The 24632-nt window shown below is 38.8% G+C and overlaps 3 protein-coding genes across 3 annotated transcripts; all 3 read right to left on the minus strand.

Annotated features, from left to right (window-relative positions):
• Positions 1-8311: 8311 nt before the first annotated feature.
• On the minus strand, positions 8312-9216 carry LOC142622423 (late embryogenesis abundant protein At1g64065-like). The gene has a single exon (XM_075795886.1). The coding sequence runs from the start codon at positions 9115-9117 to the stop codon at positions 8488-8490; it is 630 nt and encodes a 209-aa protein (XP_075652001.1). The 5' UTR covers positions 9118-9216; the 3' UTR covers positions 8312-8487.
• A 7972-nt stretch (positions 9217-17188) lies between these two features.
• Positions 17189-18241, minus strand: LOC142625048 (uncharacterized). The gene is made up of 2 exons (XM_075798760.1): positions 17606-18241; positions 17189-17557 (listed from the first exon to the last, which is right to left on the minus strand). Exons 1-2 carry the CDS (start codon positions 18239-18241, stop codon positions 17189-17191), a joined length of 1005 nt encoding a protein of 334 aa, XP_075654875.1.
• Positions 18242-18434: 193 nt separating this feature from the next.
• Positions 18435-20594, minus strand: LOC142625055 (uncharacterized). Its single transcript, XM_075798767.1, has 4 exons — positions 20481-20594; positions 19443-19949; positions 19110-19256; positions 18435-18668 (listed from the first exon to the last, which is right to left on the minus strand). Exons 1-4 carry the CDS (start codon positions 20592-20594, stop codon positions 18435-18437), a joined length of 1002 nt encoding a protein of 333 aa, XP_075654882.1.
• Positions 20595-24632: the final 4038 nt, after the last annotated feature.

Below are 24632 nucleotides of genomic sequence, written 5' to 3' on the forward strand. Positions count from 1 at the left end.
GAGCAGAAAGAAAAAGTATTTGAAGCGTGGACGGCATTCATGAGGGAAATATCCCATAATGTCCCCTTTTTCATATACTTTGAAAGATACTCTGGTCAACACAAGCAGTTTAGTGTCCTCACCAAAGCCTAGACCATAGAAGGACCTAATGCAACTAAAGAAGTTGTTAGGTCTAGCCATCCACCCCTACAAGCCATAACCTTTAGCCACCGCAAAAAGGAGATAGTAGCCTCTCCCTTCAAACTCTCCACTGATGAGGATAAACCAGTCAACAAAGTGATTGAACAGAATAACTATACCAACCAGTGTTTGAGTGTTATAGGAAAAAAGCTTGATAGAATAGAAGATAGGATCGAAAACAAGGTTATCCTCTAGCCAGGAAACTCTAGTAAACCTATCCAAGCCTTAGAGAAACCTCTAGTCAAGCTACCTACAACTAGGCACACTAGCCTTAGTTACCCTAAGGGCAAGACAGCCTTAGAAATAGTTGCCCAGAAGCTAGAAGAGCTTGTAAAGAAGGAACCAGCCACCCCTTCACCAGTTGCAACTAGCCAGCTTCATGTTTTAGACATCCAGACAGCCTCTAGCAGTTCTAGCCAAGCCTCTAACCAGGAAATAGAACAACTAGAAAACCAGTTTCAGGATTTACAGGTTAAACGGCTTTACCATCCCAATATAAATCCAACCAGCTCAACCAAGAATTGGTACCCTAGACTAACACCCCCTGACCTCCAATACGAGGAAAGGAATGTTAGTAACCAATTCTCCGTATCATCTGGTAAACTCTATGAATGGAACATAGATGGTTTATCAGAACAGGAAATCCTAAACAAGATCCAACACATGACTATGGTAGCCAATAACTACCTAAACGAAGGCCGTCCTCACGAGGAAGTCATAAATATGATGGTTTTAGGATTCACAGGGAAACTCCTGCAATGGTGGAACAACTGCCTAACAGATATGTCTAAAGAAGACATTAAGCATGCAGTCCAGAAAGATGAGGAAGGAAACCCATCTTTAACAACATTGACCAAGGAATTCCTGATGGTGTCAATACCCTAATCTATACGATCATGAAACACTTCATAGGAAAACCCAGTAATATCACATCCAGGATTTACGAGCAGCTTAGTAACCTTAGATGTAAAACCCTAGGAGACTACCGGTGGTATGAAGATATCTTTACTACCCGAGTCATGCACATGATTGATTGTAACTCTCCATTTTGGAAGGAGTTCATTGATGGGTTACCAACACTCTTTGGCCAGAAAGTCAAAGAAACCCTTTGCAGCCCCTTAGGTGCCATAGATTATGATAACCTAACTTATGGAGACATCTCTAGCACCATTCGAAGCGAAGGAATGAAGATGTGTAGAGATCTCAAAATCCAAAGCCAAGTCAACAAGAACAAAGCCAAGTACAAAATGGGACATTTTTGTACACAGTATGGCTTACCCTCAGTCAAACCTTCCAGGAGGAAATCTAAGCACAGAGGAAAAGAATCCTTTGAGAAATCCCATTGGAAGAAAGCAACCAAGTATTATAGAAAACAGAAGTACAAGACTGATGATTTCTATAAGAAAGGAAAACCCAAGGAAGCCATTCCACAAGCATCAGGCAAATGCTACAATTGTGGAAAGAAAGGTCATTTTAAGAGCGAGTGTAAAGCTAAGGCCAAATCCCTTATCAATACCCTCATTAGTGACCAACCTAGCAAAAATGAGATCTTCAAGTTACTAGAACTTGACCACTCAGATAGTGAGTCATTCAGCAGTGCTAGTGACAGAGAACTCAGGCAGATATATAAGTCATCCTCTGAATCCTCTAGAACTAGTACCTCTAGTGGCCCGGATGAACCCATACCATGTAAAGATGGTTGTTGTAGGAACAATACCATCAATGTTCTCAACTGGTAAGAAGAACTTCTTCTAGACCTCATAGAGGCAATAGAAGATCCCGTCATTAAAGCTCAGAAGCTTACCCTTTTCCATCAGACCTTAGTGAAGGTAACCAGCAAACTTGAACTAAGAATCCAGTAACCCAAAGTAGATTTAGAGCAAATCTACAATAGGTTTACCCAGTCCAAGAAGGAAGTTACGATTAGCGACCTTCAAAGAGAAAATAAGGAGATCAAGTTAGAAGTTAGAACCCTAAAGTAAGAATTAACCATTCTAAGGGTTGATTATGATCTTCTTAATCAAAGAGTCCAACTTTTGGAGAACACTTCTCATCAAAGCAATGAGGAAGGTCCCTCATTTCAAAACCCTTCTGATGATGAAGAAACAGTTAACCCTATAGCTGATCTTACCCATGAGCCTTCCACAGAATTGTTCTTAGATACCATCAGTAGGATTAACTTCCATAAATGGCATTCCAAAGTCAGGATTGTCATTAGCAATGATTTTGAATTCAAAGTCATAGCCTTAATTGATTCAGGTGCTGATCTTAATTACATTCAAGAAGGAATCATTCCCTCCAAATACTTCAAGAAGTCTACGGAGTGACTGACATCCGCAAGTGGCGGAAGAATGCAAATTGACTTCAATATCCCTCAAGCCAAGGTTTGCCAAGGCGGCATATCCTTCAAAACAAAATTTGTCTTTGTCAAAAACATGACTGATAGAGTCATCTTAGGAAATCCTTTCTTATGTTTGTTATACCTTTTCATCACAGACAATGAAGGAATCACAGCCCATCCCTTTGGTCAGTCAGTCAAGTTTGAGTTCATGAGAAGCCCCGAACCTTGGGAGGTTAGCTCCCTCTAGAAAGCTTCTATATCAAAAACTCTCAGTACTGTCACCATCCAACCCCTTCCATCTCATAATCAAGCCCAGCACTTTGATTCTTTCATCCCCATTGATGATTCTTTTGACCTCAACTGGTCCCAGTTATCATCGTGCATTCATCATGAAAATATTTGCATCTCTGCATCCATCAGTTTTAAAAACAAAAGGGTTTTTAACAATTATTTGAAAATCTCAAATGATCCAAACCTTTCTTGGCAGGATAGAGAGAAAGCAATATTTAATACCACTAATAAGTGGACAATGACTTCTTCAGCAGAGAAGAAGGGCAAGGGGAAAGCATTAGCAAGGGGCTATCCTCAAGACAAAAGACTACCAGCGGGACAGTCTTTTGTAATGCATGAAGGTGCATCCTCGACCAACCATAGAGGATCAATATCCCTTCAGGAATTTGTTCTACCAACGGTGACATATTCCGGTGGTGATATGACTATTGTTTTACAGGAAGTTTTATTCAGGACTTTACAATTCAATGATGGAGCATATACAGAATTACCCTACTCCATTAAATGTCTCCTTGATAACCTTCAATTTGCCTACACAAAAAAAAACCAAGACCTTTTCCAAAAAACCCTCAGAGCACTAGAGATTCACCTAGTTAACCTTGAGGCTATGAATGAGGTCTTAACCGGTCAACTTTCTAGCAAAGAGGATATCCATTCAATAGATAGAATGACTATCATGGGCACTGATTATGCCAGGCTCAGTCTTAAGACTCGAGCTACTCTTAGAAGTGCCACTGCCAACTTGCCTTCAGACTTACAATCTCGTATTCTGAGAAGCAAGGCTATGAACGAGTCCCTGAATCTTTGATTTAAACATTTCAAAATTCTGGTTACAACCACTATCCCTAATCCAGATGATTCAGATGATATTGATAATATTCTCATGCAAGCTAAATGGGAAGAATACTTTGGAAGCAGCTCTAGAGTATATGAAAACAAACATCCCTTTCCGGGACTTTTGGTCAACTATGAAGACGGAATAGACGATGATGAAAGAGATCCTGCTTGGCTTTCACAAATGTTTGAATCCGATTTCATCAGACTTATCAAGCTAACAAGTCATGACCAAATCAGCCAACTACCCCAGATCATCCAAAATGTCGTTAAGCAGATTAATAACCCTTTTGTTTCTATCAGATGTTGGAGTACTCTACCAAAATGGGACAGAGATAATTGGATGAAGGTTCACCCCTCAAAGCATCTTGTCCTTATTAATGGTTTCACTTATCAGGGCCCATGGTATGAAGGAGACACATATATTTCATACAAATACCCTAATACTCTAGCAGAACACTGGAGGAACTACTTCAACAACCAAATTCTTGATATCAGCCAAGATCTATGGAAATATTACCATTTTATAGGTTCTACAGATAGGATCTATGTTTTTAGAAGACGACCATATGACTCTGCTATCAGAAATCTCACGAAACTTGGTCCTGATAGTCTTAGGGAGTTTCTTACAGGGAAAAAGCTTGTACATGAACCTCTCCTATATTGTGGACTCTACAATCACTATGCCAGGTATCACAAGCATAATTGTGATGATGATTCCCCATGGGATCATTACGACGGATATCCATCAGATGCTCCAGATACTGACTAAAGCATCCTGACCAAGCAACACATGATAAGGTTCCAATCCAGTTACTATTCAAAATCAGCACCAGCAACTGATATGAACAGTACCCGCATCATGAACAGTACCAGCACTCAGCAAATTCCCCGACAGGTTACTATTCATCCAACAACGATAGATGAACAGTACTCTGGAAAAGCAATGGGACAAGTCACTATTCATGAACCATAAAAGTTATTGTTCACAGACATAATCATTCAGAATCACTGTTGCTTTCGGTGGAAAGAGTTTTCACCTCAGTAAAAGCAATTTACCTTTCGTGATTCTAGCAATCTTCAGATGGCATCCAAGGCTCCCTCCAGCCTATATAAGGCATCCGAGACTCCATTCTGAAGTAGGACCAATTTTAGGAAAAGCTCTAAAATTATCTCAGAGGTTCAAGTTTTAGGAAGAACTCCAAAACTCCTCACCCAGCTTTGCCTCCTCTTTACAACCTTTAGCATTGTAAATCAGATGGCACAATTTTATTTTTGTAATACCCTAGCCGGTGTTAACAACTGTAACCCCATGGCCTCAACTGGCCTTTATCTGTATTTTCCGCACATGGCCTCAACCGGCCTTAGTCTGTAACTTACCCCCTTTTGAATATATATATATATATATATATATATATATATATATATATATATATATATATAATTTCTAATGTTCATTTTGTTTGAACTTTTTAGCCTAAAACTAAAGAAATTGGCTCAAATAGAATAAAATTTCATATTTTACAACAGAAAAATTAAGAAATTTTTTTTTGAGAATAAAATTGAAAATACAATCGACAAAAAGAATCAATTTAAGGCCCCAACTAGTACAAAATGAAGGAAATGGATTGAAGTGGACCAAATTGAGCGAATTGCACAAAACAGACCGAAATGGACCAAATGGCTCGACGTGGATCAAAATAGACCAGTAGACCGAATAGATTCAGTTGGACCTAAGTGACTAAATTGGACCTAAGTGGACCAAATGGACTGAATTGGACTGAATGGAGTGAACTGCACCGATGTGGATTGAATAGACCAAATTGGATCGAATAGCTCTAAGTGAATTAAATCGGGCAGTTCACTCCATCAAAGTGGATTGAACAAATTGAATTGGACCAAATAGCTGAATCGGGCCAAAATGGACCAAAATAGACCAAAATGTTATGCTCATGTGGCTCAAAAAAAGCCTAGTAACAATAAATATTACTCTTCAATTTTTCAATTTTTAGATATTATTATATGGATTTAAAGGTATCATAAAAACCTATAATTGAAAATTGAGGCTGGTTTGCTCCATGGATATGGGCAAAATTGGAATTTTTGAGTAGTGGAATAGGATTTGTGGGGAAGCAGGCTAATATGGTTTTACATTGATTTAGACAATTCAATTGGTTTGGTTCCATTCAGTTTGTTGCTTTTTTTGATACAAGATAGAATTTTGACTTTAGCCTAATCTAAATGTATATATGTGTGAAGCTTCCTCCTAGAGACTTGAACCCCAGCCTTTGTTCCCACACCTCACAAAAATTTATACTTGTAGAGTGACCACCGCATCAAGGGTGCGTGGTGGTATTCAGTTTGTTGCTTTAAAATGATTGATGTCTTCTGAAACTGCTAAAATTGTGGAATTACATCAATCATCGTTAATATCTTTCCTATGTTTGGCTACTATGTGGTTTATTTTTTTTGCTAATATACTGTGTGGTGCATTATTCATGGGCGCGCTCACTAGTCTTTTTTGCAAAAATTACCCTCCAAAGTCCAAAGCATAACTCCTAAATTTTCTCATGAGCCTGCTATGTGGGCTTGGAAAAGATGAAAAATAATATAACAGGTTTGGGGCCCATTCAGCAAGTTGTCCTAATTAAATTTCATCCCTTATATGAGTTTGTTGGACCAGCCATTTAATGATAGGTTACGATGCTATCACAACAAATTATAGATAATAAGTTATTATTAATTATAATTTAAATTTATTATTTAAATTACTTTTTTGCCATTTTACAATAGTCAATAACAATATGTTATTTAAAATTTGTAGTGAAAGTATTATGAAAGTATTGTGGACGTTTTCAAAAAAGAAGAAGAAGAAAGTATTGTTGACATATCATTTATGTTTAGTTAAGTCTATCTCATTTATTTTTAAAGATTAGGCCTTTAATTGTATTTGGACCCAAGACAAGCATGTGGTGCTGTTTCTTGTTGTAAACAACTCTCAAACACACATATTTGCACCTTCCATTGCTTTAATGAACACAGTTCACAGAATAAGACTATAATAAGAGGCGTAGGGATCTTTGAGGCATGCATGAGATAGAGGAAGGTGAGGTTGCCTAACCCAACAAGAAAGCAAATTTTGGTCCTTTTGCACATGTATGGGAAATGAGCTGTTTCACACCTTGCCGTGGTAGTAGTTGGTGTGTCGTCTTTACAATCAAAGATGATAATGTGAAACAAAGGGCGATCTATTAAAAGTTGAAACATAACTTCAATGTTACGGACAGTTTTGTACTGTACACTGATAGCAACAGAGATGAAATTGATAAATAACTTCCTTTGGGTGGAAGACAATCCACAATTCAATAGCAAATTCCTCAACAATTGGCCTGATGCCATACACGTTTATTTAAAGAGCAACAATCTTCTAAGATAACTAGATAATTATTCAAATAGAGATAAGATACTAAGGGCTGTTTGGTAGAGTAGTTTAGGTAATGTTGTTTAGGTGTTTTTGATATACGTGTAAATGAAAAAGTGTGTGAAAAATTGTGTAAGTGTGTTTAAAATGTTCAAAAGTGTGCTTGAAATGCCCTACCAAATGGGCTGTAGATAACTAAGACTACTCAAATAAAGATAGGATAACTAGTAGAAAAAATAAGGACTCTCAAAGGTTGGGCAACAGTTAGACTGTCATGAGACATCTACGTAGTACCTCATCATACCGTTTGTACAGCTACTCCAGATCCAAATCAAAATAATGAAAAAGTATACATAATGAATATACAAAAGAGGATATATTTCTCCACGTAACGAAAGCTCATTGGCTCATAGCTATGCTGTTAGCATCAACACATATAGAAATGAGAAATGATATGTCCACAACATTTTTACAACAAATCTTAAGTGACAGGTTGTTACTGGTTGTTATTATTGGGGCAAAAAAGTAATCTTAGTGTTAAGTTCAAATTTGAACTAATAATAATTAACCATTTATGATTTGTTGTGAAAATGTTGTAAAAATGTTGTGGACGTAGCACCTCTCTATAGAAATACCAAAGAAGATATATTTCTCCACGTAACGAAAGCTCATTGGCTCATGAGCATTCAATTCAGTTTCCTTTTACTTGTCACACTTCTTCTTCTTCTTTTTTTTTTTTTTTAATTTTTAAAATTTTTATCTCTGGCCAATTAAATGTTAAGTTGAATTTTAACGAATATTTTTTTTAATAAGAGTATAATGAAATTACATCACCTCAAATTTTAAAGAATTTATTAAGCTCACTTTTCATAGATTTTTTAAAGCTACTCTAGCATTAGGGTCTGTTTGAAATACGTTTATTTTACTGGAACTGCAAACTTTTTACTGAAATAGTACAATAGGGCTTATGAATAGTATCAAAAGTGCAGTATGACCTATAAATAGTAATAAAAATAAGCTGAATAATAAAATAAGTTGACAAAAACAATTTTTGCCAAATAGTCAAATAGATACTTCGATAGAGCAAGCAATACAAGCTTTTTAAGGTGCTTGAATCATCGTGAATTAGAGATGTAATCAACCAAAATAATTTGGCCTAAAAATGGTTGAACATATCGCTTTTTTTTTTTTTTTTTTTTCCCTGAGTGATATAATATAACAATGTCAATTGCTCTTTAGAAAGAACAGTACGGAATTGGCAAGAAAAGTTCTCTCAAAAGAAGTACTCGAAGTATAATGATTTACCATTTGCTAATATTGAAGCCCACAAACCAAAGAATAACTTCAACTTTCCATATATACATAAAAAAGGGAAAAAAACATAGCCAAAAAAAAAAAAAAAAACCACAAAACAATCATATTATTGGCATTGAAGATCCTGGACGGCACGGCTTGTCAAATTTAGTGTCATAATGCAGTTCAATTCTGTGTTCCTCCTCTTCTTTATAATATTCACCAAACGCACCGTACCACTCAACTTGGTAGCGCTACTCAGCTTCAACATCCCTGAATTGATATCACTGCTAAGATTGTTCAAATCCGATAACCTGTTCGACCTCAGTTCCACTGTAACATTCATCGCTTGTCCCTCCCTAGCTTTGACACTCCCATGTCCTATTTTTCTTTCACCAATAACCATGCCTCTATATAGCACACTCAAGGTGCTATTCTCGAATTCGAACCCACCAAAATTTTTATTCTCAATAGTCACCTCAGCAACCAAAGTGGTATTAATCGAAATTGATGATGCAGTGCTATTATACTTCAGATTTTTCACCGTGACCAAAGTCAAATTAACATCAGGAACTTTAACACGCAACACGATTACGGCAAGGACTAATATGATGATGCATTGGATAACAATACCTGCAAAAACATAAACAAAACATTTACCACTTCTTTCCTTCTTTAGTGCTTTGAACATGGCAATCTCTTCGTCACTTCTCGGATGTAATTTGCTAGATGCAAATGGAATTTCGTCTGTCGACATTTTTTTTCAATACAAAAATGGTTGAGGAACTTGGGTTAGGGGTTTCTATTTTTTTTGTGTTGGATTTTAGTGTAGAGCTTAAAATGGTGTTGGACTTTAGTGTGTGAATATCAAATATGAAAGGCTTGTTTTTTGAATTACTATATATAGCATGTGATTTGTCTACATTTAAACCACCGCGTTGAATTTTATAACCTTAGTGGGTCAGTCCAAGTCTGAATATAGGCGCCGGCCTTTGTTTGATTCGTTTTGAAATCATGGTTGTTGTCCCAAAGTGTCATGGTCTCGGTGGAAAGCTCAAGATAAGATAATATTAAATTATTAATATAAGCACAGAAATCGGCAGAAATTAAAATAACACTTCGATAGCAATAGCTACAACTAGTTTGATCTTTAGCTAGAAAGCAAACACCTTTTGTTTAGATAGTCAATCACTTTGCAATAATGCATTAAGAATTACTTAGCATGGAAGACTACGATCGATGGTTGGAAATGGTCTCAAATTCCTACCGTGAATTGAAAAGATTTTTAATATATATTTTGAAGAAAGAAAATTAATTTAGTTATTTTTACTTTGGTTTATATGGTGTAAAAAAGAAGAAGAAGAGATTTTTATTTGGTATGGTAGGTAAATCTATTAATTGTCAAAGAAATAATGTATACCTTGTCCTCTGCCAAGTAATAGGAATTGAATTCTTATAAATATACTTGGGTCATACTAACGAGTGTCTTTAGGACAATGATTAATAATCCATTTTAAGAACCACTTTTATGAAAAATGAAAAAGCTGTTAAAACATTAATTATTTTTTTCCCCATAAAAACTTTTCTTAAATGAATTCTTAACTAATGTCCTAAAGGCATCCGTTAGCATTTCCCAATATACATTGCTACAAAGAATTTGATAATTTTGATCAAGGGGCCCTCCATTATGAGGAGAGTGAAAGAATCATAAAAATTAATGTGAAACCAAGAGGGAAAAAAAAAATTCTTATTTGATAGGTAATGCAAGGAGAGAGACAACAAAGTGTAGGTTTTCTCTACAAAGTTTTTATAAAGTGCACATAATAAGGAGAACTTGAGAGGCCTTGATTAATGTAGACCTAGAAAACGGGTCAAGTTAGGCCGGATCCCATTTGAGTTCAGGTAAGAAACAAGTCATCTCGAACTGGTTGTTGGCAAGTCGGGTCAATTAGGTTATGGGTTATGAGTTAACATGCACATATTTTTTCACATGCAAAAAAAAAAAAAAAAAATGATGATGATGATGATAATGTCTTTATCTCCCTTTCAATACAAACAAAGTTTATGCAATCAAAGTTCAATAACAATAAATATGATTATAATGGCTTTATATTTTTGCTTTTAATAATGGAGCACAATATAAAGCGTGCATGTGAAAGAAAATGTGATTGTGAATTGTCCAATTTGAGTCAAAATATATGTGAAGAAAAGGATCACTCTATAACCAGGTCGTGTATTGATCCAACCTGCCCTGGAAGTTAAACGGATTAGGTATGAGTTGACCTGTTTTGCTTCGTGTCAAAGATTCCAGAGTTGGGTTAATGGGTCTAGGTCCAAGTTTGCTTGGTTTAAAATTAATGTTGTGAAGTGAGAAAAAGAAGACAGAAAATTGTGCGTGTGAGAGAGCAAAGATAAACAAGGGTTTTTTTTTTTTTTTTAGTTGTGAGACATACGCAAGAGAAGATAAAATTGAGATTTTCTCCAATTAAGAGGAGGTTTTTTAGGTGCTACAACAATAGAGAGTTGTATAATTATATTTAAGGTGATAAAGATCTGAGGTGTTTTCGTAATATTTCTAGAGAGAAGATATTATTATACTTGGTGTGCATCTCAAGTTAGGCATAAATTGAAAATATATTATAATTGATTGTATAATAGTAGATTTATTCAGAACTTGTCCTATGGTTTTTCCCTTCAAGGAAAAAAAATTTTATACGTAAATATTTTTGTATTCTTTTGTGTGATTGTCTTGATAATTTTGGTTATAATATTTTTTTGGAGATGAATTAAAATTTTTAAGTTGATTTTCTTAATTCATTTATTTTTTTTGCTAATGATTTTCTTAATTCATTAAGACTAGATTGTGTCCCAACTATAATTAAGGAAAAACTTGTGGTTCTTATATGGTCAACATGTCACACACCACCGCAAGGTAATTGGAAAATAATTATGTTAAATTAAAATTATGCTTATAAGGTCACAATTCGCACCCGAACCCAACAGTATGAAGGGAACAGACCCAAAAAGCCCAATACAATGAAAATTGTAGAGAGTGGGCTTGAAGCCTAGGTTCTATGGATGTTGGATAACAAAAATGATGGGCTAGAGATCCCCAATTCACATGTAACGAATTGTTTACGTAACATAAATTCTCCTCGGACGTATGCCGAGGACGATTTGTATTGCTTTTCCTTGTACTAAAGATAGATTACAATTGAGGGTGGTGTGTACAGTGTTTTTCTCTTTCTTTTTCGATCCCCCTCCTTGAGTGCATTTTTTTTCCTTTTATACCATCCTCCTTCTTCGCCCCATCCTCCACGTATGGATCAAATCCCCGATCAAGATACTTGTCCCATCCACTGCTCTCTTGAAGTCTTCAAACAATAGCTGTAAGGTTGATCGCCACTATTCAGATGTCATTTCCTCATTAATGCGGCCAGAGAAGTAGATGCAGAGTCTTTAATGCGGTGGTAGCAGCTTTCTCTAAGATAATTCTCATTCGTTCTTCCCCTCTATGCCCTTGTGGAACACATCTTCATCTACCATACCTACTGGAATCTTCTTCTAAACATCATGGCGTATCATATGATCTTCACTTCATCTAGCCGAGGAGATGTCCCTCCTTAGACTACTTCCATCAGCCTCTTTCGCAACAGTTCACTTATGGGCTTTTAAGTCAGGTGTTGTTACTACAATTAAACCTTCCTCTGACAAGTTAATACCCTCAGATTAGACCCAAGGCCCAAAAATGTGCCCTGGACCTTTTGTCCTCACAATAGCCCCTCAAAACTTCATTTTTCTCTTCCATCTGAGGAGAAAATTGAGGTTTTGACCCCACGCGCCAACCTTCGCACATTTCTTAAACTACTACACGTGAGAACGTCATTTCCTTCTTTAAAAACGACTTTTGACGCCTCGAAGTCCACAACGCCCCTATTAATTGCTCTAAGCGACGCATTGTCACCCACGTCCAATGGTGAGATGTAAATCTAACGGTCTGGATTCTTTCTTTGAATTTTGAGCAGGATAACTACCATTCGATTCCGCCTCTCATATAGAACACTTGGGAAGTTGCAAGTTTTCCATCTACTCTGGAAATCGACCAGCTCTAAAAAGTTCCTCATCTTTTCTACTCCCAAGAAGTTCCTGAAGAGTCGTCTACTCCTTCTCTCGTAAATTTTCACGCTTTTAAGTTCTTTTTCTCCTCGGCTATAGTCCTCGGCCATTAATTGTACCCCCTTTTCTTTCTAAACCTTCATCTTTCCTCCAACCAAATGGGTAGATTCAAATGTTTAGTAGATACTGACGCCGGTATGGAGGGTTTTCGAGCCAAATACCACATTCCTCAAGAAGTGGGTTTGAGGTACTGCCCTCTAGAAACCATAGCTGACGATAGGGAAGAAGGAGAAGTTGTCATTCCCATAATCGCATTTTTAGAGGGCACAATGACACTTCCCATGAAGAACATAACCAGTGAATATCTGTGTAATCATAGATTATGCACAGACCAATGTACACCTAACATGTTTAGAATCTTAGGTTGTGTTGACGCTCTCAATGAGCAAATGAGTGTCACGATGTTGTCCATATGTATGAGTGTCATAAACTTAAAGACGTAGGGTATTACCTCAAGTTTCGGTCTAACATTGTTAGACTCATATAGTGTCTTCCCAAATCTAACAAAAGCATGAAGGACGACTACTTAATCGCCTCCAGGATGTGGTACGACGGTCCTCATTGTCCAGTCAAAGAGGGAAAACTAGGTGTGATTCCATAGGGTTTAGGTCCTTTGGCTTGGAGTTTAGTTCTTTTAATCTTATCACTTAGATTCACATTGCATTTTACTTTCTCCTTGTTTCAAATCTGTTGTTGTTCTAACCATGTTTGGCTTCTTGGATGTCTTTACAGGTAAATAACACGTATCGCCTCTTCTGAGCTTATCCAACATTGCAGACCTCAACAGAGTTTTGAGATTCGAGGTATTCGTGAGTGAAGACGGGCAGGTAAGGGCAGCCCATCTCATCTTGGGGTATGAACCGCTATCGACTACCTTCCAAGATATAGGCAACACAATCATCGCGGGTGACAGGGGACGTAAAAGGATATACATCTCAAAAATGGGGTTTCTCGCCTCACGTGATCTGCCAGACGATCCCCTTGTCATTCTATATGTATGTCCAATAACAGCAGTCCCTCTGCCTGTGCAACCTAAAGTAGCAGCCGTCCGAGAAGAATCCACATCTTCTCGCTTGTCCCTCGAGGAGGAAATAGACCAATTATGACTTGAGGAAGTAGAGAAACCTTCAGAGGGCCACGTTGTCACCTCTCAGACGAAGAAAATGAATCCACCGAGAGCTCTGGTATCAAAGGTTTCATATTGCTCGTGTAGACAGCAGCTCGGAGGAGGAAGAAGAAGAAATGTCTCGACAACCAGGGACAAGTTTGAAGGATCTTCTTGACAAAAGGGGTAAGCAAGCCACCGTGAAGGGCGCTTCGGGATCTCAACCTCCTACCAATCTCCCACCCCCTCCCCCTCCTCCAGGCTCCCTTCTTCCTATACCCAACCTCAAAACGAAGAAAAGAGCGAACAAGGTTAAAGAAGAGGAGTTGGCCCAAAAGAAAAAGCAGAAGCAGTAATAGGCGGCAAAGGGCCAAACTCGAGCTTCCTCTATGGAGAGTAGGGATAGCCATGAATTGGCCGAGGTTCACCAAACTCCGTCTTATTGGTCACCTCTTTTGGAGTTGGATGGGGCTTTAATTCCCTGCCATGCCTCCATAAGGGAATTCCAAAAAGGGCATGCTCATTACCTGGCCGAGGCCCTAGAACAGTGCATCTTGCTGCCTAAGGACATGGATGCCTTGAAGGGGATGAGGCAACCAGATCTTTTCCTGTCCCTGAAAAGGGACCTAGCTTTGGTATGTGCTATTATTACCAACATTAATTGCTAATTTGTTTATTTTGTTATTGCATTTTATTTTCTTTCTATCCTTTCAATCATACATGCACTTTTGTATTATTCTCGTCACAATGAACTTGTTCATCACTTTTGTGCAGGCTATCTAAGAGGTTTTTGTGGCTGAGAAGTGGGTAGAAGATGCTCGGAATGAGGCTAAGGCTGAAGCTAGTATCAGGATCGAGATTGAGAAAGCCCTTGGATTGGCTGAGCAGGAGAAACAAGAGCTGGCCAACAAATTGGTGGAAAAGGGAAAAAAGATGAGAAGCGCCGAAGCTAGACTTTAGACAGCCGAGACGAAGGTAGAGGAGCAACGTAAACAGCTTCTTGACAAACGACAAGAGCTAGCCATTGCCCAACAAGACATTTTACGCTTGAAGGGTGAGTTAGCTCAAGCCAAGGAAGTGGCTTGCACCATCAAAGAGACTGTGGATGCCGCATCACTTGCCTCTTTCAATAAGGGGGTTGAGGAAACGGAGATCCGATTTGCCAAAGAGCTAGCTAAAGTATGTAGGGATTACTGCCAACAAGTATGGGCAGAAGCCCTTAATGTGGTAGCTGTCCCTGCTACCTTGGAGTGAAGGAAGGCCAAAAACATGTGGCTCCCCCCAGACATCCGTGCGATTGAAGTCCTTCCACCTTCTTCAACTACCTCCGAGACAGTGCCCCTTACACAACCATCCCCAGTCCAAGAACCTATCCCACCTCCTAAAGCATCTACAGGCTCTGATCAAGCGGCAGAGCAAGGTGAGAAGATTGAGAAGAGTTTGAGCGAGAAAGTTGTACAGGGTAACCCTCCACCAGGTATGAAGGACAAAGGAAAACAAATTAAGACCCCGTCCGAGACCAAACCTTCAAATGCTCCCCTCATCATCAAAGAAGTGGCTCCCAAATCCAAAGAGACTAGGCCTAAGCAAAAAGGGGAGGAGGACAAAACAAAGGAAGATGAAACAAAGTCCACAGAAGACCTTCCATCAAAAACCAAGACATAAGCAGCCTAGGATTCTCTCTCAACTTTTTGCCTAACTTCAAGATAGCTTTTTCTTATTATAATTTTACTACCGTTGTTTTATCTTGTGTTTTTGTTTCCAATATAATCACGTACAATTATAATGAAAAGTTCAAGATTTTGATCTTTAATTCTTTACAGATTTCACTAATTAGGAATGTTTAACTTTTTATCTTAATACAATTTGTATACATAATATGAATGACTTGGTGTACAAATGAACAGGGTAGGTCTCAATAGTGCATTAGGTAATATCAGTAATCTGTCATGGAAATAATTTCATTTCATGGACCTATGCCTTCAGTAGATAACCTGTATGTTGGAATTATATTATTTAACGTGCAACAGCAAACAGTTAAATACATAAGAATATACATGAACTCGAAAATGAGAGGAATATGGTCTGAGACTAGACCCTATGTGAAACTCAGGCACAAAAGTAAATCATCAATCTCACCAAGGTATGCGGTCCGAGAGGTAAGACATAGCCAAAGCTCTATTTGATTCTTAGAAAGGTGAATGAAAGTGTTAATTTTCCCAAAGTAGGTGGCCAGAGGACCAGACGTAACTAAGGTTCTGTTTAACACTTAATAAAAATATTAATTTCTACAAGGTATGTGGTCTGAGGAGCTAGGCATGATTAAGTTTCTGTTTGATACTTAGAAAACTAATAATCAACGCAACACAATGACAATAGAAATAAGATGGTAGAAATGCTTTTCATTAATAATAATACCTTCATAGGTTATTTACATTCCAGGGACGTGGTACAACCTTTTCATCTAAGTCTGCAAGATAATACGCCCCTATGCCTACTACTAAAGTGATACGATAAGGTCTTTCCCAGTTAGGTCCCAATTTTCCCCATGTTGGGTTCTTGGCAGTACCCAAGACCTTCCTTAACACCAAATCTCCAGGGGCAAGTGGCCTTAACTTCACATGGGAATCATATCCCTGTTTGAGTTTATCCTGATAATAAGCTAGTTGAACCATGGCATTTTTCTTGTCGTTCCTCAACTAGGTCTAGGTTTTTCTCCAGTAAATTTTCATTATTACTTGGGATGAAAAAGCTCGTTCTCAGTGTCAGAAACCTAGTTTCTAGAGGGATTACAACCTCAGTTCCATAAGTCATAGAGAAGGGTGTCTCTCTAGTGGATCTTCAAGGTGTAGTTCGATACGTCCACAAAACATGTGGCAATTCTTCCACCTACCTCCCCTTGGCATCATCCAGCTTTTTCTTGAGTCCATTGACTATAACTTTATTGACTGCCTTGGCCTGCCCATTTCCTTGCAGATAAGCTGGAGTAGAATACCTATTTGTGATGCCTAGATCACAACAATACCTTCTGAAGGCCTTACTGTCAAATTGTAGACCGTTATCTGAAATAAGAGTATGAGGGATTCCAAACCTGGTGTAATGTTTTTCCAAAAAAACCTCTCCGCATCCACATCCCTAATGTTTGACAATGGCTCAGCTTCAACTCATTTAGTGAAATAATTTGTTCCAATGAGCAACCACTTCCTATTCCCTGCTGCCTTTAGGAAAGGTCCTACAATATCCAAGCCTCATTGAACAAAGGCCAACGACTAGACAGAGGGTTCAGGACACCCCCTGGCTGATGGATGTTGGGAAAAAATCTCTGACATTGGTCATACTTCTTTGCATAATCTTGGGCCTCTTTCTACATATTGGGCCACCAATACCCCTGGGTAAGAGCTCTATGAGCTAAAGACCTTCCTCTTGCGTGGCTTCCACAAATTTCTTCATGCAACTCTTCTAAAAGTAATTCCGTTGCTTCAGGGTGTATACACAGCAAATATGGTCCTGAAAAAGAGCGTTTGTACAACTTTTGGTCTTCGGACAGCTAAAATCGAGGTGCTTTTCTGCGTACTTTATCTGCTTCAGATTTCTCCTCGGGCAAGATATCATTTTTAAGGAATGACACTATAGGAACCATCCAACTAGGTCCCACCGTAATCTGATGAAGTCGAATGGTGTCATTATTCATTCCAGTAGGTTTACACAGATCTGTAATAAGGATGACTCGTGGTAGACCTTGTGCCGAGTATGTCGCAAGGGTGGCTGCGGAGTCAGCATGAGTATTCATGCTCCTAGAGATACGCAATAAGGTAAAAGATTCAAACTTTGATTCTAAATACTTGGCCTGGGTTAGATACTCTTGCATTCTTGGATCTCTAGCCTTTGACTTCACTTCCACTTGGCCCACGACTAACTGTGAATCCGAGAACATTTGCACTATTTTTCCACCCATTTTCTGAACCATATCCATTCCCACCAATAAAGCTTTATATTTTGCCTCATTGTTAGTGGCTGAGAACTCCAATCTCAAGGATTTCTCAAAAGTAATTCCCTCAGGGGACACCAAAACTAGCCTCACACCAGATCCTTTTTGATTCGCTGCTCCATCAACATACACTTTCCATATCAAAGGTTCCTTGCACGAAACCATGCCAACTGATTTTTTATCCATGTCCAACCTTTTAGCATTCTCTTCTAATGAAGGCTCAGCAAACTCCGCAACCAAATCAGCAAGGACCTGTCCTTTCATAAAGGTGTGAGACATATACTTGATATCAAAATCCCCCAAGATGGTACCCCATTTGGCAATCCGTCTAGTATAGTTAGCCCTCCAAAGTACAGACTTAAGAGGAAGTTGCGTTAAAACAACAATCGTATGAGATTGGAAGTAATGGGGAAGCTTATGCATAGCATGTACCACCGCTAGGATCGCCTTTTCTAATGGTAAATAGTGCACCTCAGCCTTATGTAAAGATTTTCTCACGTAATAAACTGGCCTCTGCAGTCCATTATCAACCCTTATCAGAACCAAACTAACAACATGATTGGCCATCGCAATATATGCGAACAGAACTTCATCAACTTCTGGCTGAGACATGATGGGTGGTTGCGAAAGATATTCCTTAAGCTGTTGAAAAGCTAAAGCGCACTCCTCGGTCCATTCAAATCCTTTCCATTTATTCAGCAATTGGAAGAAAAGGCCTACACCTATCTGCGGACCAAGAAATAAATCGGTTGAAGGCAATAGTCATCCCTGTCAACCTCTGAACTTCATTAGGATTCCGAGGTGGCTATAAGCTATTAATTGCCTTGACTTGCACAGGATTGACTTTAATTCCCCGATGAGTAACCATATATCCCAGGAACTTACCAAATCCCACACCAAAAGAGCACTTGGAAGCATTAAGGCGCAATTTGTACCTCCTTAGCGTTTGAAAAGTATCGTTCAGGTCTTCCACATGCATGGAAACCGTTTTAATTTTCACCACCATGTCATCCATATACACTTTAATAGTCTTTTCCAGCTGCAGCACAAATATCCTAGTCATCATTCTTTGATAGGTAGCCCCTGCGTTCTTCAAACCGAAAGGCATCACCTTATAGTGATAATTCCTTGTAGGGGTGACAAAGGCTGTCTTTTCTTGATCACCCAAAGCTAAAGGTATATGGTGATAACCTTGGAAAGCATTTAAAAATCTCACCCGAGGATGCCTAACAGTAGCATCCACTAACTGATCTATACGAGGCATTGGGAAAGAATCTTTAGGACAAGCCTTGTTCAAATCTGTGGAGTCTACACATACTCTCCACTTACTATTCTTCTTCTTCACAATCAGTGTATGAGCCAACCATTCAGGATAAAAAACTTCTTTGATAGCACCAACCTTTTTGAGCTTAAGTACCTCTTCCTTGACAGCCTCAGAATGCTCTCTAGATGAGCGTCAAGGTGGTTGCTTCCTTGGCACCACAGCCGGATTGACATTCAAATGATGGTAAATGAAACTCAGATCAACCCCTGGGGCCTCATAAGTATTCCACGCAAATACATCCACATTTTTCTTCAATATCGTAACTAGCTCCGCCTTCTCCTGAGGCGGCAACTGAACTCCCACCTGAAAGAACTTTTCAGGATCATCATTTACAAGAAAATTTTCTAATTATTCACATGCAAGATCTTCCCCCGCTGTTGCCTTGGGCACAGCTAGAGACATTAATTGCTATGAGCCCCCCTTAGTTGAGGCCGAGGACTCTAGTCCAGGCTGATGCAGAATTGCAGCCGCCATACATTGTCTAGCTACAGATTGACTCCTAGTTAGCTTCTCGACTTGATCCCTAGATAGGAACTTGACTTTAAGATGTAGAGTTGAGGATACGGCCCCCAAAGCATGTAACCATAGTCTTGCCACAATGGCCGTGTAGGGAGAATAGGCATCAACCACAATGAAATCCACCTCTACCACTTCTGAGCCGGATTGCATAGGTAACCTAATTTGTCCCTTTGGTATGACAGTCTTCCCCTTAAAGCTTATCAGTGGCGAGTCATTCACTATAAGATCTTCAAGTCTTAAGTTTAGCCCCTTAAACAAATCAGGGTACATAATATCTGCCCCACTACCTTGGTCAACCATCACTCTCTTTACGTTGTAACCCCCTATCCTTAGTGTAACCACCAAAGCATCATTATGGGGTTGGATAGTTCTGATCTTGTCTTCTTCCGAAAAACCCAAAATAGGTAGGGCATTCCCCTTAATCCTCTTCGGCTCAAAGCTAGACTCCTTAGCAAGGGTTCGTGCCACAAACATCACCTTGGAAGGACAAGAACCAGTCTTACCCGGGGCAGCAAAGATAACGTTGATCGTACCCAAAGGAGGCCTTAAAACATTGTTACCTTGATTTACTGAGCCTGAATGACCTCCTTGCCCATTGGGCTAATATAGAAACTGCTTTAACCTTCCTTCCTTAACCAACTGCTCCAAATGATTCCACAGAGTCCTACAATCCTCAGTGGTATGACCCCTCTCTCGATGATAGAGGCAAAGGAGATTTTGATTACGCCTCATGGGATCCCTGACCATTTTGTTAAGACATTTGAAGTATGATTCATTTTGGATTTTTTCCAACAACTGATGCATTGGTTCTTGAAATACAGTATTAACTACCTGAGGAGTGGTAGGACTGGATTGCCCAGCAAAATCTCTTCGAGGCTTGTTATTGTTGTATCTGTTCGACTTGAAATCCCTCCTCTCCTGAGGGATAACCTACGCCTTTCCCTTACCTTGTTGTTGATCTTCCTCAATCCGTTTGTACTCATCAATGCGATCCATGAGCCAACATACACTCTTTATAGGCTTTTTAGTTAGAGATTTCCTCAAGTCGTGCTCAGTAGGGAGGCCAACTTTGAAAGTCCTTATTGCCACGTCGTCGAAATCACCATCAATCTCATTGAACATCTCTTAGTACCTGTCAGAGTATGTTTTCAGGGTTTCCCTTTCCCTCATGGCCATGGACAATAATGAATTCAGAGGCCGAGGAACTCTACTGCAGGTGATGAATCGAGACCCAAATGCCCTAGTGACTTCCATGAAGGAATCCCAAGCTAGAAAGGAAGACTTTGCACATCAAAGTTTCATTTTTAGAGTGTAATGCCATTCTTTGATTGAAATGACTCATAAGCTCTATAAGATCTATTCGGCCGTTATAAATGGTGAAATTTGGTTGGGTAAAATGTCATGGAAGCTTCCCCTTCTCCACTCTACGTGTGAAAGGTGACTTAAAAATCTGGTGCAACACCCTACTCATAGCATCATTTCCCAAGCCCTTGGAGGAAGACTTCTTGTCTTTATGACCATGAAGATTGTACTCCTAATAGGAGAAAGACTCACTAGGAGGAGTTCATGACCTGGGCCTATAATTGCTACCCTGAGAATCTTCAGAAGAAGGGTCAGAAAAAGAGGGAGTACGCCTTCGTCTTTCACGACGCAGCTTTTTCTTTAGGTAGTCAATCTCCTTCTGCATGGCCTTAGTACTTTTCTCATGAGAAATTCTGCTTCCCCCTCGTGAACGACTTCTGCCGGTGTGTCCTGTATGCACACTGCCCTCTTGATCTCTTTCCTGCTCAAGATGCAGGATGTGATCTTTATGCTAGGACCCTATAGACTTTGCATGGTGTGGACTTGAGCTTGCCATAATGTCCAATTCCTAAAACACAAGATTTCCCACAGACGGCGCCAATTGTAAGGTCACAATTTACACCCGAACCTAACAGTATGAAGGGAACAGGCCCAAAAAAGCCCAATACAATGAAATTTGTAGAGAGTGGGCTTGAATCCTAAGTTCTATGGATGTTGGATAACAAAAATGATGGGCTAAATCTTCAATTCACATGCAACAAACTGTTTACGTTACAGAATTTCTCCTCGGACGTATGCCGAGGAGGGTTTGTATTGCTTTTCCTTGTTCTAAAGATAGATTACAATTGAGGGTGGTGTGTATAGTGTTTCTCTCTTTCTTTTCCGATCCCCCTCCTTGAATGCCTTTTTTTTCCTTTTATATCATCCTCCTTCTTCCCTCCATCCTCCACGTATGGATCAGATCCCCGATCAAGATACTTGTCCCATCCACCGCTCTCTTGAAGTCTTCAAACAATAGTTGTAAGGTTGATCGTCATTGTTCAGATGTCATTTCCTTATTAATGTGGCCAGAGAGGTAGGTGCAGAGTTTTTAATGCGGTGGTAACAGCTTTCTCTAAGATATTTCTCATTCGTTCTTCCCCTCTGTGCCCTTGTGGAACACATCTTCATCCACCAGACCTACTAGAATCTCCTTCTAAACATCATGGCGTATCATAAGATCTTCACTTCATCTAGCCAAGGAGATGTCCCTCCTCGAACTACTTCCATCAGCCTCTTTCGCAACAGTTCACTCGTGGGCTTTTAAGTCCGGTGTTGTTACTACCATTAAACCTTCCTTGGACAAGTTAATACTATCGGATCAGGCCCAAGGCCTAAAAACGTGCCTTGGACCTTTTGTCCTCACAATGCTTATTCTAAAAGTTTAAATTATTTAAAAATGATGAATTTAATTATTATTTTAATACTCTTCTTTATGTGTAGATTATTATTAATAAATGTTATTTGATAATATGCTCACTTGGAAAACAACATTTCATAACAAAAGCTACACTCACTCTCATCTTAGCAAGAAAAGCAAAAACTTTTTTTTTTTTTCATTTAATATAAGCATTCATTTTTCAATAATGCATATGAAGAATTACTTAGCTTGGAAGGTTATATAATTAATTAAGCCAGAACTAGTGGTTTTTGTGAGGTTAACATGGCACGCCGCACGCCACCGTGTGATAATAGACTAATTAGGACATGGTACAACAAGTGGAAAGTTACATGTCCAGTTGTCCACCGTTATGATTTGAGCTTTTCTCTAAGAGCATTCTCATCAGATGTTTCAAAAAAATGTCATTTTGACACACCAAACACCTATTTTATCATTTTATCACATCATTTTACAATATCTCATTTATTAGATGTTTTATCCTTCAATTCTATACATTAAAATAATATTTACAACAAATTAAAATAATATATTATCTCATCCCATCGTCAACAGCAACAACAGTAGCAACAATGGCACAACCAACACCACTGCCAACACCGACAGCCACCATCGGCACAAACCCACATCCACCAACACCACCTTATAAATAAATTATAAGAAAAAACCATAACCAAAAAAAAAAAAAAATCCACAACAACCCAACGGCACAAACACCACAACCACCCAATAATCACCACCACAACCACAATACCACTGCCACAACTAACCCACAAGCCACCACATTCACAAACCTCAAAGCCCATCCCAAATCAAACAAACCCACAACTCAAACGGCGAGATCGATGAGATCGGCTTTAGGCGGGAGACTTTGATGGTGAGATCGGCTTCAGGCAGCTTCAGGCGAGATCGGTTTTAGCGGCTTGAGGTGGCTTTAGGCGAGAGAGAAGACGAGCGGCTTGAGGTGGCTTTAGGTGAGAGAGAAGACGACTATGGCTTGAGGTGGCTTTAGGCTAGAGGGAGCTGTGGAGGAAGACTATGGCGAGATCAGCAGGCGGCGACTCTAGGTGAAATCGGCGGGTGGCGGCTCCAGGCGAGCGTGTACTAATTCTTTTACGGAGTATAGTGAGGACAAGAGAGGAAAAGAGTGAGAGAAAAAAAAATGAAAGTGAGAAAGAAATAGGGAGCAACGGGAGAGATGGAGACCAGAGAGGAGAGAGAGTTGTTGTAGACGGAGAGAGAGATGCGTTGGGAGAAAAGAGAAGCAGATAAAATAAGGAAAAGAAATTTTGGTACACCAGTCCGTACCGTCTCATATTTGAGACGGTACTGTAGCGGTGTGTCATAATTTTTAGGATTTGAGATACTTGATGAGAACTGATTTTTGGTGTTTGGTGTGACAAATGTGTTATATTATAGCATTTAACATATTTACAATACCTGCTATGAATGCTCTAAGAGCTTGACGTATATGAAATTGACAATGGTTTATATTTTCTAGGTTGGTAAACTGTGACAAGCCTTTAAATGTGTTGCTTCATCTGGGGAAGCCGAATTAACTAAAATGAGTTGTATAATTATATATTGCATCGTTTGGGGCACTTTCGGGGAATGCAGCCTGATTTATTCAGTCCTAAGAAATTACTAATTAAACGTTCGGAAAGCCCAGATTATACTATCGCAGATAAATTGGGCCTTCAAGTCTAAAACACTAATGGATATTTGTTTGGGTCAAGTGCTCTTATTTTTATAGTAAAATATTTTTAGATGTTTGGTATGACTTGTAAAATTTTTCAAGTATAAACCACTAAAAACCGGTAACTCAACCACCAGAGTAGCCGGTGATGGAGGTCCGATGACCAAGCTGCTGGCTTTGATTGCAAAATTGACAACCCAACCACCAAATGGATATTTGTAAAATGTTTAACCAAGTTTTTAAAGGTTTACAACATTTTACAAATGGTTTTATAGCTTGCAAAAGATATTTTTAGGTTTAACCAAATTTTACAATGAAATAAATATGATAAAATGCTGAAATATTTTTCATAAAACATTTTACAGTGAAACAAACAAAGCATAAATTTGGCAATTGAAATTTCAAGTTAATCTTTGTGATCATCCCAGCCCTGTTATTGTTCTTTTTAAGTGAATTAACATGTCAGGAATTGACCCGTGTATATCTTATTAAATGGTGAAGATGATGGTATTGAATGGTAACATATAGCAACACCCAGAATTTAGCAGGAGAAGAGGCCGGTATCAAGTTCTAAGAGAAAAATGCAAGGAAAAAAAAATCTAAAAATAATTAGCTTTAAAACTAATAGTCCAATATATAAAGTATTAACTTGTGGGAAGAAAAATGAAAATGTTGCAGAATTAAGGTGACTGCATATTGGTTTATTTTGCATTACGTGGATCAT

This window comes from Castanea sativa, chromosome 1, assembly GCF_040712315.1.
Source record: "Castanea sativa cultivar Marrone di Chiusa Pesio chromosome 1, ASM4071231v1".
Taxonomy (NCBI): domain Eukaryota; kingdom Viridiplantae; phylum Streptophyta; class Magnoliopsida; order Fagales; family Fagaceae; genus Castanea; species Castanea sativa.